At 33.4% G+C, this 16,543-nt stretch overlaps 1 protein-coding gene and 1 long non-coding RNA gene across 4 annotated transcripts in view; one reads left to right on the forward strand and one right to left on the reverse strand.

Moving 5' to 3' along the window:
* On the reverse strand, positions 4,134-5,026 carry LOC104721123. Its single transcript, XM_010439042.2, has 2 exons — positions 4,669-5,026; positions 4,134-4,584 (listed from the first exon to the last, which is right to left on the reverse strand). The coding sequence occupies exon 2, from the start codon at positions 4,565-4,567 to the stop codon at positions 4,163-4,165; it is 405 nt and encodes a 134-aa protein (XP_010437344.1). The 5' UTR covers positions 4,568-4,584; positions 4,669-5,026; the 3' UTR covers positions 4,134-4,162.
* LOC104721133 overlaps positions 14,298-16,543 on the forward strand; it is a 3,505-nt gene continuing 1,259 nt past the window's right edge. The window contains exons 1-5 of one of the 3 annotated variants that reach the window (XR_002033985.1): positions 14,298-14,596; positions 14,686-14,755; positions 14,864-16,116; positions 16,209-16,255; positions 16,327-16,516. This is a non-coding gene — a long non-coding RNA (uncharacterized LOC104721133). Of the gene's footprint in view, positions 14,597-14,685; positions 14,756-14,863; positions 16,117-16,208; positions 16,517-16,543 lie in introns of those variants that run through there. The other 2 variants (XR_756907.2, XR_002033986.1) reach the window with 2 other exon arrangements.

Consider the following 16,543-nt stretch of genomic DNA (forward strand, 5'->3'; position numbering starts at 1 on the left):
ATCATCCGTAAAAATTGTTATATGGAAGCGAAGAATCACCAAAGTGAATAAAGAGTTAACATTGGCGAAATGGCGATGGTTAAGGATAATCCTTCCCGACAAATGGAAGGACGATCTCTAAATACAATCACATGCAGCAAGATGAACTTGGTTCCATGAGAAGATGATGAGAGAATTGCGAGACGATATTTGGTCGCAAGTTATAACGTCATAATAAACAAATAATTAAAAAGTAAAAACGATTAATTACAGCACCAGAATATTGATTGTGAATCAGTAATATCTGGAAAGATAATTCGCGTATCAAAGTGAAGGAGAAGCAAACTCAATCCACCCAGCAAATTTAGAAAGGATACTATCATACTAATAGGACCATATGATCGGAGACGTAAGCAATTTATAAACCAGACACAAATATTCCACAACTAATTTTTTTCTCTTTTAGAAAATAAGACACCACTGTTTAGAATTCTATATATATGTAAACCAATGGATGCGAGAGGAAAAAAATTGCATAGGTTGGCATCATAGAGATGGGAGAAGAACGTGATGGTTCACAAAAGAACGTGAACACAAAGGTTGCAAATGAAAAGTCACAGCTTTTGGTTTAATCAGTTTTTGACAATAAACGACAATCTTTAGATCAATTATAAAATTAATCTCAACCATTGGATTAAAAATATGACCTAGCGGACCCTAAAAAATGGGTTTGCTATTATATATAGAAAAAAAGATTATTACATTTATACAATGTTTGTTAAAAATATTAAATATGTTAAATAAGAAAATATATAAAATTATACTATGTTTGTTAAAAAAAGTTTGGCTTATTCGTATCTCTAGCATCACTACGTGTTATCATGCCTCTTGTATCTCGGTTTCGGTTTTTCCAGGTTACCGTCGCTGAGTTATCATGGGTCCGTTCGTACTTCGGATGAAGAAGATGACGTTATTAAATTTTTGCTTTTCTGAATGGTACTGTCCTGCAAGAGAACATTACAAAAAAGAATAATATAGCAGACTTAACAATGGGCACCAACGTGTTGCGATGCAAGCTCAAAGGAGTGCAGAGTGAAGATCGATGCTTTTTAAACTACTGATTAAGAAAATTAGCCTTTGTAAGCCCAGCGATGATAATACTAACAAACAAGTTGTAAGATTACAAAAGTGACGGTGGCGAGAGAACGTACGGTGTAATCAACCTGAAACATAATTGCAAATTATTAGCAAATTGTGTCTCAGCCCATGATAAAGAGAGAAATCATTTCAGACAGAGGTTCCTAGAATTGTATATGGAAAAAAACTTCTCATTAAAAATCAAACATGGCCATCATAATATTTAAAAAAATTACACCCCTTTGTGCTATAGATATTGATCTCACGTCCTTTTGTTAGTCTACTTTAACTTGAAGAAATGTAAGTGCTATCTTGAGTAAATTATCTAACCGACAACATAAAGAACCAAATTTTTCGTTAATCTATAATCTAATATACGTAACAAACGGAGGAGGTAACAAAACCAATTTTTCGGAATGGACACTAACAAGTTCATTTAAATACATTAATATAAAGATTGATACAGGTTAATCTAAAAACACTCCAATAAAACAATTCTTTGTTTTATTTTTTACTTTTAAAAATACTTTGAAAACAATAAATTCAAAATTTATTTTATTCCATAAAAGTTTATATAATAAAAAAGAGGTGTAAAATATAAAGGTGTGAAACATAGATGTATGAAACATAGAGGTCTGAAACAAAAATGTACAAAAATTAATAGGTGCAATTCTTAAAATATGGGGGTACGTTAAAGAGATGTAGAAATTAAAAGGTGCGATAAAAGATGGGGGTACGACGAAGAGATGCAAAAATTAAAGGTGTGATCTTTGAAAGATGGAGAAACAACGAAGAGACACAATTATTTGAGGGAAAAATGGACAATTTGAAGAATATACTATATTTGAAAAGAAATTTGAAAACTACACTTAATATTATAGTGATTTGAAAACTACCCATTTTGAAATGAAAATGGACAGAAATGCCCTTATTATTATACATTTTAACAATTAACTAAAAAACAATAGAACTTAATTTATATTTAAAAATAAATCAACTTTAAAAATAAATTACTTTTTAAAATTTTTAAATTCGGAGTAAATTATTTAATAATTTAAAATATAACGAAAAATATTCATTGTATTTTAGATAATGATTACATCAATCAATTTTTGATGCAAAATTTTTGAATAAATAAAAGAATTTAAAATTTTTTGTTGATATTATTTAGATTTAAATTTATTTAAAAATAAAAGATAACAATTTATAATATATATATATATATCTAATTATAATGTTGACTTTTTGAACAATCGTTTTATTTTTTACTTCTGTTGACTTAATTATCTCCATCATCGACATATATTAAAACAGTTGACTTATGTTATGGCTAGTGGACTTATAACATAGTCGATTTTTTTAACAAGTGACTTATTTTTTTTTGTTCATCGATTTATATTTGTTTTCTGTTGATTTGTTTATTTATTGTTGACTTATTGCATTCTACATTAATTTATTAATAAGGTCGATATTTTGGATGGTTGACTTAAGTTTAATTTTTGTCGACTTATTTATTTTTCCATCGATTTATTTTAAAATTGTCGACTTTTTTTTTGTTTGATTTTTTTTACAAAGTCGACTTTTGATGATGTTGACTTATTTGTTTTTTTTGTTGACATATTTTTTTCCCTTCGATTTGTTTGGTCTTAGTAGACTTATTTCATTTTAAGTTGAGTTATCAATATGATTGATTTTTTGAACTGTCGACTTTTATTTTAATCTTGCTGATTTATGTTTTCTCTTTATTGACTTATATTAAAAAGTCGATTTATTCTTTTATTAATTGATTTGTTATACAGTCGATTTTTTTGAACTGTTGATTTATTTTGTAAAAGTTCACAATTGTTTTTATTATTTTATTAAAGTTTTTTTTTCAAAATAAAGTAAATATATATAATTATTAAAATTAAAATATATAATAATTCTAATTACTTTTATTTTAACTTTATATAATAAATTTTTTAAATTAAATTACTATAATACCAGATCTTTAATCATGATTGAGTAACAGATTATTTGATTGTGATTCACGATCTAGAAGATTTAATAACAATAGAATTTAATTTTGAAATTAATTTATAAACAAATGTTATTTAACAGTCGGAGAGGGAACGAGAAAATATAACAGTGATTTAATAACAATAGAATTTAATTTTGAAATTAATTTATAAATAAATGTTATTTAACAGTTGGAGAAAATATATATGTGATTTTGTCATTTTTGTATTGTTTATGTTTTATAAAACCACTTTTTATTTTTTTTTATCTGAATTTTAATTTTCTTTATTGATTAATATTTTTCATAATGAACTACTTCATCATTATCAAAAAAATTTCAATATCTAAACTATAAACAGTGATTTTTAAAAATAATTTTCTAACAATGATGAGTTTATTTATTTTGTGTTTATTTTTTTAAGTTTAATTAATTATAAATTAAGGGCACATGTTCTTTATTTTATCTTAATTTAATCTTTTAGTTATTGGTTAATATCATATACAATAAATTAATTCATCATTTTTTAAATGACTATTCAGCAAAATTCTGAATATCTAGTTAACACAATGTTTTTAAAAATAATTTTTTCAAATAGATTAATTTAATTATATTATATTATATTTAGTTTAATTTAATTTGTAATTGAAGTCAAAATAGTCATTTAGTTCAACCCATATGGTACTTTTCAAAGTCTTAAAAGATTTAGTATAGAGTTCAAATTTCCTATTAAGTTTGAGGTATGTATTCAAATTTTTTCAGGAAAAAAACTTGCAACTGTTGGGATCGTTAATAAGTTTCAACCATTAGATGAAATAATAGAACTAATCTCAGCCGTTGGATTGAAAATGACACAAAAAATGGGTTTGCTATTATATATAGATTGAAGGTTGCATTTACATAACAAATCCAACTAGAGAGAACAAAGCTAACAAGGATTACAACAACCCCAAGTAACTTTTCTACACAAAGCCCACACAGCTAAAAACCAAGGCTAAGGTCCAAAATATAAGCTCCTTTATAAGAGCCATATGCACTAAAAACTCAAATTCAAGCAGAGATGACTCTCCTTTCTTCAGCAAACAATCCATCCAACCACGACGGATGACTCACGGCCACATAAGATTGTAACGTACAATCATTTGTAACACTCTGTACAATAAGAAGGGCTCCATTGTTTGAAGATGAGTTTTCCAAAAGAATTTTCCAAGCTTTGAACCGCTTCAGCGCTAGACTAAACTCCATAGATTGGTATCTAAAAGAAGGCCACGCTGCTGGTTTCATAGTCGAATTAACCAAACATTCATTTTGCCGAGCAAAAATAACATTGTCAACCCTATGACTCCTCATGCTCTCGATTGCCCATAAGAAACCTTTGAAATGAGCTTCTTGTTTATCTTTCAGCCTGGACATAGCTCTCCAACTATGCAACAAAACCCGACCATCATGATCCATGAGAACCCAGGCACAACCTGCCAACTTATTTCTGTTGGACCACGATATCCCAATATTGCACTTCAACTAATTCACGGGCGGAGCTTTCCAAGAAATCTTACCTTTAAATTTCCTGCTGCCTTGAATATCACCCGAACTGATAACTAGACCAACTACTTCTTGCTCCTCCTCACCCTCCTCAATCTGAGCCTCAGACCATTCAATCCAATCTTCTTTAATTTTTTGAGCACACTCAAGAGGAGAGAAGAATTTGCCTTTGAAAGCCAAAAGGTTTATGTTCTTCCAAATTTGCCAGATAGTCCACGGAAAGGTTCTTCTTAACTCTTCAGGCCAAAGTGCATTTTTCCTATTAGACAAGAGGTATTGAATGTTTGAGAAGACTGAACCATTCTCAAAACCACCCTCCGGTGAAGGGATACGTAAGAGCCCAAACTTGCCTCGCAATAGAAGAATAGAAAATCATGTGATTGATGGTCTCTTCCTCCCCACCACAAAACTGACATCTCTCATCCTAGTTCATCCCCCTACCAGTCAAAGCCATTGCCACATGCAGAGCACCACAAAGGACCTTCCACAGAAAAACTTTAATATTTGGATCAGTGAGAATCTCCCAGACCTCAGCTTTTAGAATATTCGTAGAAGGAGCTTGGTTTGCTGCAATCCTAACCTTAGAGGTGTTTGAGTGAGACACCAACCAGTAGGCCGATTTTACAGAGAAATCACTGCTTTTATTAAACTTCTAAGAGTAAAAGTCCTCTAGTTCCGTCACCGGTTTTATATTTTTGACTCTCGTAATATCTCCGGGAAAGAAGTGATAATCTAGTTTTTCTGCATCCCAGTGCCTAGTTCTCCAGTTGATAAGCTCTAACACTCTAAGATTAGTATTAAAAAAGTTATTCCTCTTCCAAGGAGCTCTCCATTCATCACCATCCTCAATCCAGTCATCAATCCATACTCTAAAAGACTTCCCATTACCAATATTCTTCCGGATACCACGAATAAGCAACTCCCTCCCATGCAGAATACTTCTCCAGGCAAAAGATGGTCTAGCATCTAGAGCAGCGGATAAGAAATCAGATTGAGGATAGTACTTACTTTTCATCAGCTGTGCAAAAAGACAATCTGGGAATTGCAGAAGCCTCCAAGCTTGTTTTGCAAGTAATGCTTGATTGAATGACTGAATATCCCTGAAACCCATACCTCCTTCATCTTTAGGCAAGTAAAGTTTCTCCCAACTTTGCCAATGGATTTTATTTGTATGATCAGCCATTTCACTGGACAAAATTTCACAGGTTTTCTTTGGCAGTTTGAAGCAAGACTGGCATTACCAATGCCACAAACTTCAAAAGAACTTCTTTCCCTCCTTGAGAGTGAAATATACCAAACCAGCCAGATAGTTTAGCCTTCAGTCTATCCTTAATATAACTCAGCAGCTCCACTTTAGACCCCGCAAAGCATTCAGGCAAACCCAGATAATTGCCTGCTCCTCCCTGCTCCTCCTTCATTAGCAATATCCAACTTATGCTGACTACTGATATTCACATTAAGCTTCACTTTTGAACCAAAAGAGATCAATGAGTTGACCCATTGCCAAACCATACTTACTGAGCGTCTCTAGGAGAAAACTGCATTGTTCTAAAGAAGCCTTGCACATGAAAAGGCCATCATCCGCGAAGATGAGGTGGTGAACCTCCAGACCTTCATTAGAGAATTGAATTCCTTGAATCCTACCCTCACCCTGACCTTGGTTTAGAAGATGTGTAAGGCTTTCGGTACACAAGACAAAGAAGAAAGGAGAGAGGGGATATCCTTGCCTAATGCCCCTCTGAGGAGTTATCATACCAAACGGTTGATCATTGATTAATACCGAGAAGGTCACTGAGGTGACACAAAACATTATCCACTGCACCCATCTGTGGTGGAACCCCATGACCACCAATAAATCTCTTAAATAACTCCACTCCAGCCTATCATAAGCCTTTGACATGTCTGTCTTCACTGCCATAAATTGAGAGGAAATAGAAGGATTGGTGTTAAGACTATGAACAATCTCATGTGCCACCATAATGTTATCAGTGATTAACCTCTCCGAGACAAAAGCAGATTGATTTACTGAAACAATCTGAGGAAGGATCGGTTGTAATCTTTTCACCAAAATATTAGATATGATCTTGTACAGAACCGAACAGAAACTGATTGGTCTTAGGTCAGTCATGTCTGTCGGACGAAACGTTTTAGGAAGAAGACACAAGTGGGTATAATTCTAATTTGCATGAAAAATACCTGTATCAAAGAATCCTTTGACCTCTACCGTAACTTGAGGACCAACTGTAGACCAACAATTCTGAAAGAACAGAGCCGTCATACCATCAGGACCAGGAGCACTCGAAGGATGAATGAAAAAAACAGCCTCTCTCACTTCTTCTGCCGAGACAGTGGCAATCAGGCTCTCATTCATCTCCGTTGATACTTTTGCAGGGAAACAAGCAAACCACGTCTGAAAGCTCTGCGGATAAGAAGACTTGAAAAGCTTGATAAAATACTCAGATTCTACTGCTCCCTTTGCTGCTACTGATTTATTGAGAACACCATTTGCATCTTTAAGTTGATCTATCCTTTTCCTTGCCCTATTCCCTTTGACGAAACCGTGAAAGTACTTGGTGTTTTTATTTCTTGATCTCAACCATTTTTGATGACTCCTTTGCCTGCAATAAACCTCTTCATTTCTGTAAGCTTTGGCCAATTCTCTTTTTAGAATGTGAATTTGATGAATATTCGGTCATCTTGCAGACTGCACCCTTTCTAAGACCCGCTCCAACTCATGAATTTTTGTTTGAGAATTCATAATATTCTTTTTTTTTCAAGAACTCAGCGCCTTTAGACAGTTTCTCAAGCGTTGGGAAACCAAGAAACTCGAGCCCTGGACGTTTGGCTTCCAAACATTGTTGATAGCAATCTTCACCATCATGTTTATGGAGAAATCTTTTATCAAATCGGAATTGCCCTTTATAAGAGTCTTGAGAATCCACCAAACTAAGCAACACTGGTCTATGATCCGAGTCTCTCATTTCCAAAAAGGTTTGATTGGCTGCTGGGAAGAAATTACACCATTTTTTTGTTAGCAAAAGCCCTATCAAGTCTGCTTTGGATCTCTTTCCTGCCAGCCCAGGTTAACTTGTTTCCACTACTGGGCAGCTCCATCATTCCACACATATCCAACATGTCTGAAAAAGGCTTGAAGGTAGAATCACATCTTCTGGGACCTCCCTTTTTTTCACCATTATGCAGAATAGAATTAAAGTCCCCAATCATGCACCATCTATCCCTTCTGCCAACTCCAATCCTACTAATTCTTTCCCATACTACACTTCTCTTACTAAAATCAGGGTCTCCATATATACACGACGGGAAAAAGTTGGAGGAACCAAACTGAACCTGGACATCCACCACATTCTTATCCTCATACATGATGTCCAACTGCACACTACTTTTCCAAAAGATGGCCAAACCGCCACACTTACCAACTGGGTCCACAGTAAGCATTCTATCATACCTTAGAAGACATTGTACATCAAGCAAACTATTTCTACACTGCATTGTTTCCATAAGAAATAAAATCTCAGGGAAGTGCATTTTACGCAACTCCTTGAGCCTATGAATCACCAAGTCATGAGACCGTCCCAAACCTTGGCATTTCCAACTGATGATGCTCATTAACCATTGGGTGATCCCTCATTTGGGATCACCAAAGCAGAATTAAGCTTTGAGATTTTGGCAGTGCTTGTTCCTACAACTTCTGCTTTTCTTTTTTCCTTTACCCCTTTAGATAAACCAACCTTAATCTCCTGAATCTTCAAGCCCTCTGAAGCAACCTTAGGTTTAGGTTTTCTGATATATTTCGGTGGCCTTTTTCTCGGTTTGTTTTTTTTATGATTCAGGCCGGAAGTACCAGCCTCAAAGAGACCAGGCCTATACACGGTTTCCCAATCCTGAAAAGGTTGAGATAACTCCAAGAAGTTACCAAAGTCTTCAGAACCGTAGGACAAGTCAGTATCCATAAGCTAATTACTTCCCAAGCTTTTACTGTCTTCGCCAATCCGACTTTCAGAAATAAGAACTTTCTGTTTCTCTTGAATAGGAACCCCCAAAGAAGTGTCGAACCCAAAAACAATACCTTTGTCTTTGTTGACATCCTGATGAATTAGAGGAGCAGATTCCAATCTCAGAATTGTCTTTTTGGCATTCAGATATTTTTCCACTTCACTCACAGACTTCCTGATTTTATCAGCTTTGATTTGCCAATCTTCATTATTGTTCTCTAAGAGGTATTGCCTCATCCCTTCCAAAACATCTGCTGCAATCCTCTGCCTACCTGTAGCCGGGTCAAGACCAACTTGATCCTCTCTCAGAATACCAAACAGCGGATCGTTTTCTCTTAAGAACAAAGGTTTGGGAACTTTCAGAACAGGAATGCCCGCCTTTCTGGCATCCAAAACCTCTTCTTTCCTCCTCACAACAATAGGGCAAGATTCTTGTTCGTGAGTCAGCCTTTGACATTGATAGCACCCCTTTTGAACCCTCTCATATTGGAACTTAACGAAAGTGGAACCCCCACCAGGAAGCTTCACCTCTTTAGAACAACGCAGCGGGCGAGAAACATCAAACAACACTTTGACCCTAACAAACTCTTGAACTTGCGGCTTATCAGGATCAAAAGCAACTTCCTTTACTTCTCCAATTAATTCTCCTAGAGTTTTGCCGTATAGTAATTGATTGGAATGTTCCATATCTGAATCCAAATCGGAATGAACTGGAGATAATTCGCTGGAGGATGTTCATACCACCTATCCACCACCAACGACCAATCGTTGTAAGTATGAGTGACTTTAGCTAACACCTTCTGTAAATCATGTTCATTGTTAAAGATGAACTGGAACTTCTCCTGGGATAAGGCAATCCCCCTCATCCTCCCCGGCTTTTGCCATTTCCGTGGCATATCCTTAATAAGGTTCTTCATAGGTTGACACTTTGGGTTAAGAGTTCTACCCACCAAACTGATAGCTTTCCTCTCCATCGACATGAACTCCGGTAGGTACGGCATCTCAAAAGGCATCTCTTCCTCTTCCTCTTCCTCCAGAGACATAGCCATGAGGGCTTTATCCATCGCAGATGACATAATTAGGTGTTCAAAAGAAAAACACAGCTCTATTCAACAGACTTATAAATGGCTCTTTTACCTTACTAACCAAAGATACCAAAGAACCAAAGGGAAGATTGAAATAAAAGACTCAGAAAATGAACTTTTCGAGAATCTCAGAAAACAATAAGAACAAACCCTAGAAAGCTTTGACAATTTGATCTAAAAGTGAGACATAGAGTAGTAAACAGGAGAATGCGGCTGAAAGGGATCGTGTTATTCCCGACTAAAGTTCTCTTCTCAACCTAATGAAAGACACTGAGTGAGAAAGAAGGTCTTAAGACCAAAAGAGGGTGGTCTAAAATTCTATCTATCTCGTGTTTGTCTACCTTCCGATTTCCGAAATTCAAGTATAAAATTGTTTTTGTTTTTGTTTTTTTTTACCACTTGGACCAAATATATTCCGAGTCCAGAATGAAACTATATATAAATATATATATATATATATATATATATACAAAAAATCAATATCACATTGCCATCCAAAAAGAAAAATAAATCATAACCACAATGTTCTGTGCAAATAAATAGCCAAATTCGAGAAAAAAATTATTTTCAGTCCCGACAGAATCAAATAGTAACTAGAATTATTAATGTTTTTACCCTATTATAAAGAAAATAATTTCTTTTTGGTGAATATGGAGAGATTTGTTCTGTTATTCTTCCTATTTACCCTAGAATCGTTGAGGACAGTCATGTACTTGAGCTGTTGGAACCCGAGTTGATATAGAATCGGAGAGATTTGTAAACTCTAATCATGGAGTTTTGACAATGGCTCTTTTAAGGTTTAAAACCCTTAGAAAATGTATATAATTAGCTCTGTATAATGACTCTTTAACTAATTATTAATATCATCATTCCATAAGATTTGTTCAAAATTTAGGGGGGTATATTCAAATTGACATTTTAAGTGATTTGTGTGAAATTTACAAATTCTATGTTATTCAATCATGGATTTTTAAAAGTCTATTAAAATCCACTGTTATTGAACTGATGATTTAAAAATCTACTTTAAAATCTATTAAAATCCCTTGTTATTGAACTGATGATTTAAAAATCTACTTTAAAATCCACTGTTATTCAAAACAGTTTTGTGGATTAGGATTTTAATAACTTTTAGGATTCTGGAGGATTCTAGAGGATTTGTTTAGTTAAAAATACAGAAATCCAAATCTCATGGTTTTAGGTGGGATTTGAAAGAATTTTACAGAAAATCATATCAACTTCCCTAAAATCTATCAAAATTCTAAATTTACTAAATCCCATCAAATTCTCCAAAATCATGGTTTGAATACACCCTCCTTAATAATTCAAGATAATGCATCTAACTAAAAGAGTTAATACTTTAAGAATAATATATAAACTAGGTAGTAACCCGTGCTGTAGCACGGGACAAAATCTTTTTTTTTTTATAAATTTTAAATTCGTAAATTGACTAAGAATTATATTAATCCGGGTGTTGTAGCATAGGTGTGTTATTTTCATGTAAATTTTTTTAAAAATAAACCTAAGCGTATTTACTGTAGAACGGGAAACACGTATTGTCCCATCCCATCCCCTCACACTCCAACTCATCCTCTCTCGTCTCATCTCATCCCATCTTGTCTTGTCTCGTCCCGTATCCATCATAATTTTTTGTCTTATGTTCATTCTCTTTTAAATAATTACTCAATTAAACAATGTTTACTAAAATAGATTGGGTAATTTAGACAGGATACCAGAATTCTTCCTTAAATATATATTTTTTAATTAGCAATTAGTTGAAATTATCCAAAGAATTATAAATTTTTGTAATAATTTTTGTTGTTGTTATGTTATTAATAATCCTTTGTGATTTAAATTCTGTTTGCTTATATGTAATAAATTTGTATGTTAAGAATGTTTTTTATAGAATTTATGTAATGTTGTTTTAGTTCATTCTTCTTAACTAATGCAATCAAAAACTTGCTCACCATATTCTTCTGAAATCATCTACATTTTAAAATGGGGAAAATGTCATTAAAATCCCCAAGTCTACATTTTCGTTGATTTAAAGCCCGAACTCTGCTTTTGGAGGAAAAAAACACCAATTATTTGTTAACTTCCAAATAAATCGCAAACTCTCGTTGACTTAGCCTTTTGAGGCACAACTTTAAGTGATCAAACGGAGAAATTAAACGAGGTTAATTATCCGTTAACGAGATCCGTTAATAGCAAAACGACGCTGTTTATAACACCCTAAAACTCCCAAATTGAGAAATCGATTTTCAATTTCCCCAATTCACAAACCCTAATCTATCTAACCCTAATCAAACATGATATCTTCGATGACGAGAATATTCCAGATCTCTTTTTGTTATACACTGGAAGAACGGTCGACCAAGGTTCTCTTCAGTTCTCGATGTAAAGATCGTTACATCGGCTCCACAAACAAACTTCAATGGCACTCCATGGTCGAATGAAGCTACCACCGATGTCTCTGAGCTAGAACTCATCTCATCAACTCGAAGAAGAAGAGAGAAATCGAAGAAGAAAAGAGAAAGTGAACAAGAAAAGATAAATTGAGATCGATTAGGGTTTGTGAATTGGGGAAATTGAGAATCGATTTCTTAATTTGGGGGTTTTAGGGTGTTATAAACAGTGTCGTTTTGCTATTAACGGATATCGTTAATGGATAATTAACCCCGTTTAATTTTTCCGTTTGACCACTTAACGTTGTGCCTCAAAAGGCTAAGTCAACGAGATTTTGCGATTTATTTGGAAGTCAACAAATAATTGGTGTTTTTTTCTCCAAAAGCAGAGTTCGGGCTTTAAATCAACAAAAATGTAGACTTGGGAATTTTAATGACATTTTTCCCTTTTAAAATGACATGAACAGAGTGATTCATTTACAATTAATTAAATAAGTGAACTTATGTGGAAATTACATCTACCACTTGAAGAGGCTGACAAATCATCGTCTCGTATTTTGCTTCTATTCACCGGACGGGTATGTCGTCACTGGTTATGCTTGTTTCAATTTATCTCTCAAAACCTTTTTTAGCAGTTATAAAATATGTTAGTTTTGTGAAATTTTTTCTAATGATAATATCAAATCATAATTACCTATAGATTGTGTCATTGAGGGGATTTTTCATCTTATTGTTTTTTTCACCTTCATGTAAATTGGAGAGAAGGAGTATGACTGTATGAGAGAGAAACTATAATGATGTCTTATTTTAGATGCAAGTATATTGGTATTTAGTTGCACTGATTTTTAGTTTTAGGCCAATTAATATCTTTAATTAGATTACTAATTATGTTTAGTACCTTTAATGGTTCTATCCTTGTTTGTACTATTTATAATGGTATTTCATTGTAATTTTTTACACATTCTAATGTTAATTTCATATTTGTGCTTCTCAATTAATATAGTAGGATACCTTGTTCACAGGGAATTTGGTACGTTGTGTTATCAAACCAAGATTTATTGATCTTTACTTAAGAACTGAGATAGTTTGTAATAAATTTAAAGGGTTTTTACAGTAGTCAAAGCTTGGAGTGAGTTTTTGCTAGTACAAATTTTGGATATTTTTTATTAATGCTTATCACATTTTTCAAGCCTTCCCTGTTGCATATTCTCCAGCTTAATAAAGAAAAGTTTCTTGGTTTCGTGTAATAACATTTCCTGTTTTGAGTAATTTGTTAGTTTTTTTTCACAAAACGATGGCTACACCATTAATTGTTTCCTTTGGTGAAATGCTTATCGATTTTGTCCCAGACACTTCTGGTGTTTATTTAGCTGAGTTCACAGATTTTCTCAAAGACCATGGTATTGGTGGTGCTCTGGCTAATGTCAAAACACACTTTTCTTCATGTAATCATCATCCGGATCGTATCCACTATCTTCTTTGTTGATGTCATCTCCAATACTTATAGTCATCATAATCTCCTCTTAATCATATGAGAGTTTTATGCGAAATTTTTTAATTCTATACTAGGACCTGACCCGCGCTACAGCGCGGGGGAAAATTGTATATACATGTTCATTTTAACTTTATAAGATAACAATGAAGGGATGAAATATACATGAAATTAACTTTATAACATAATGTAACCTATGTTTCTTGAGTACATTATTTCAGTTTAATATACAAACGTTTTGTAGTAAATATAATTGATAGACCAAAAAACAATTGTGTTGTTTTGGGCTTAATTGGGCCGACAGTGGGTTTTAAGGATATTAAAAAATCATAAAAAACAGAACAAAAATCGGCAATGACTTTTGATTTTTTTTTTAAACAAACGTTTTCTGTAGAATTGAGAGCTTTCTCGATCTCCCTCACTGAAAGACATCGTCGACTGCGTTTCCACCTCTCAAAACATTTGATTATCTCAATTTCTATACCAGAAATTGATTGAAACACGATAATTTCAATTACACACTCCAGTTCGTTTTCTTTTATCCAATTTTGGGGAGGCAGCCGTAATCAAGAACATGCAATCCTCATTATACTTTGGATTTGGGTGTGTGGTTTACAAATCTCCGACACATCTCTATTAATTGGGTAAGTTGATTATGATTACAGTAAATCAAATTACATATTACTACCTTAATGGGTTTCAATTCTGATTAATATTGTTTTCATTCTGAGTAATTCTTAGAATTCGTTTTCATAAATTTTTTCAAGTCGATCGATATATTTCCTCCAGCAATGCCTGTAAATTATATATGAATTGAAGCTTCAATTTTTAACTGTTTCTTTGGTTCATTTTCTCATTATTGTTTACAAATGGCATCAAGCAATTCAAGACTGGCTTTCGGATTCAAGTCAAAATCGTCCAATCTTTGAGACAGTACACTTCTTGCTCAGGTGAGACCATTGCAATATTCCTTTTTAAGTAGAAGTGTATACGTTGCTTTAATTTTTAATGGTCTTATTGATATGTCCTCATTTTTCAGTAAATATGCGAATGAGATCTAACCAAAGAGACGGACAAACAGAGAAACATCATGTACGCTGGATTAAACTGTGAGTTTTTCTAGTCTTGTAAACTAAACCAAGTTTATTGCGTAAGTTGATTTCATATTCCTTATACACTATTAACGGACTATACTAAAATACTGTAATTTTTTTCAGGCACTTTCATGGAATCTTCTTACTCAGATTGGAGATGAAGTTATCAACAATAATTTAACATGGTAAGTCTTCTTATCTTCTCTAAAAACTCATATTGATATGTTTGATTGGTTGTTGCATATAAAAGCTTAGGTAAAATGTTAGCCAACCTTAATTAGAAAAGAAAGAGATCCTTTATTAATATCATTTCCATTCAAAAAATGAAAACACAAAACAACTTAAACATGATAAAGCTGGAAAATTCAGAAATTTTTTAAAAGTACAGAAACAAAAAGAATAATCATTCTTGTATTAATCCCCTGGCCATACATGCGTCCTTGTATGAGTCATAGACGACACCATCATAAGTCCTCAAATCGTTATCAGATTGTGGTCCTTTTAGAAAACGAAAAAGAAGTTTCAAGCTGTTCTGACCTTCAAACTTACTTGGCATATACGATATCCTTCTACTCCCATTTGTTCTCTTCCGTCTTACGAAGCTTTTCTCTTTCGGATTCCAAGTAAAGTACAATGGAATGTCCTCAAACGTTAGTCCTCTTGCTTCTGGACAGTATTTGTTGAGATCGAACCAAGCCGCAAGCAATGGATCTTGGATGTTCTTCGCTTCTTTCCAACTATCCATTCTGTCACAAAAGTTTTTTGAGAAAATTTAGAAAAGTGAATAGTTTTTTAAGAATGAGACTTCCTATTCTCTCTGTATAGTGGTATTTATAAAGGTTTTCCATCTAGGGTTTTTATTTTCCAATTTCTTTTTCTACTAATATAGAGATGAATATAGAAAAAGGATATTCTATGATTTGTGATATACTCAAATCACGTATTTCCAGTTATTCTTGAAACCCAAATAAGCAAAGTAGTTACTGATGATAACCTAAAAAAATATTTTCTGACCTGATTCCATAAATGTCTTCTTACTGTATTTAAAATCTTTATAATATAGTTTGCCTATTTAATAAAATATTTCTACTAATTCACTAAGATGTTGAGATGTTATGTATCGAACAGCATGTTTTCCCCTGTTTTATCGAAATATTTTGTAGTAGTAACACATTTCTAAAGACAGAGAAAGTAATAATACTGGGTTTTTATTTAGCAAAAGTCTATAAAATAGAAAATTAAATTGTTTGAGCTTTTTTTTTTGAAACTGAGACGGGATCAACTTCTACATGCTCATATGAAGTTGATTTCCTCCAAAAGTAACCTGCAATATATATGGAAGCACAAAAATCAATATTGCAGAACCCTCAGAAAATGTAAGCCTTAGTCAATGAAAAATTCTCAATGATTCTCCATTGACCAGGGACGATCATACGCTTGAACTTATGAAGCTGTTGTTTTTTCACAGTCGCATGGATCAAAGTACCCTAAAGAGAAAAGGAAAACATATTCATAGTAAGTGACTAAATAATTCGACTAAATATTTCGAATATAAAGGTATGAACTTTATGTGTATTGTTGGTAAGCTTACCGAGACATCAGCTAGGACCATCTCTAGGGTCTCACCAGAGTAGCTGGTATATTGCTGCCAGCTATGGATAATTTTGACTTGGACCTTCCAAACAGTCTTGAAAGGTTTGATGTCAGCAAGATCAGTTACTTCTAAGTTGGCAGCCATTTCGTAAGAGTATGTGAGAATCACTGGAAAAATTTGTTGGAAGGTATGATGTTGATGTGTATGAG

Source organism: Camelina sativa, chromosome 2, assembly GCF_000633955.1.
Source record: "Camelina sativa cultivar DH55 chromosome 2, Cs, whole genome shotgun sequence".
Lineage (NCBI taxonomy): Eukaryota > Viridiplantae > Streptophyta > Magnoliopsida > Brassicales > Brassicaceae > Camelina > Camelina sativa.

Excerpts from the sequence above, each read along its gene's own strand:
- LOC104721123 (XM_010439042.2), bottom strand. The coding sequence starts at position 4,567 with ATGGATCATGATGGTCGGGTTTTGTTGCATAGTTGGAGAGCTATGTCC.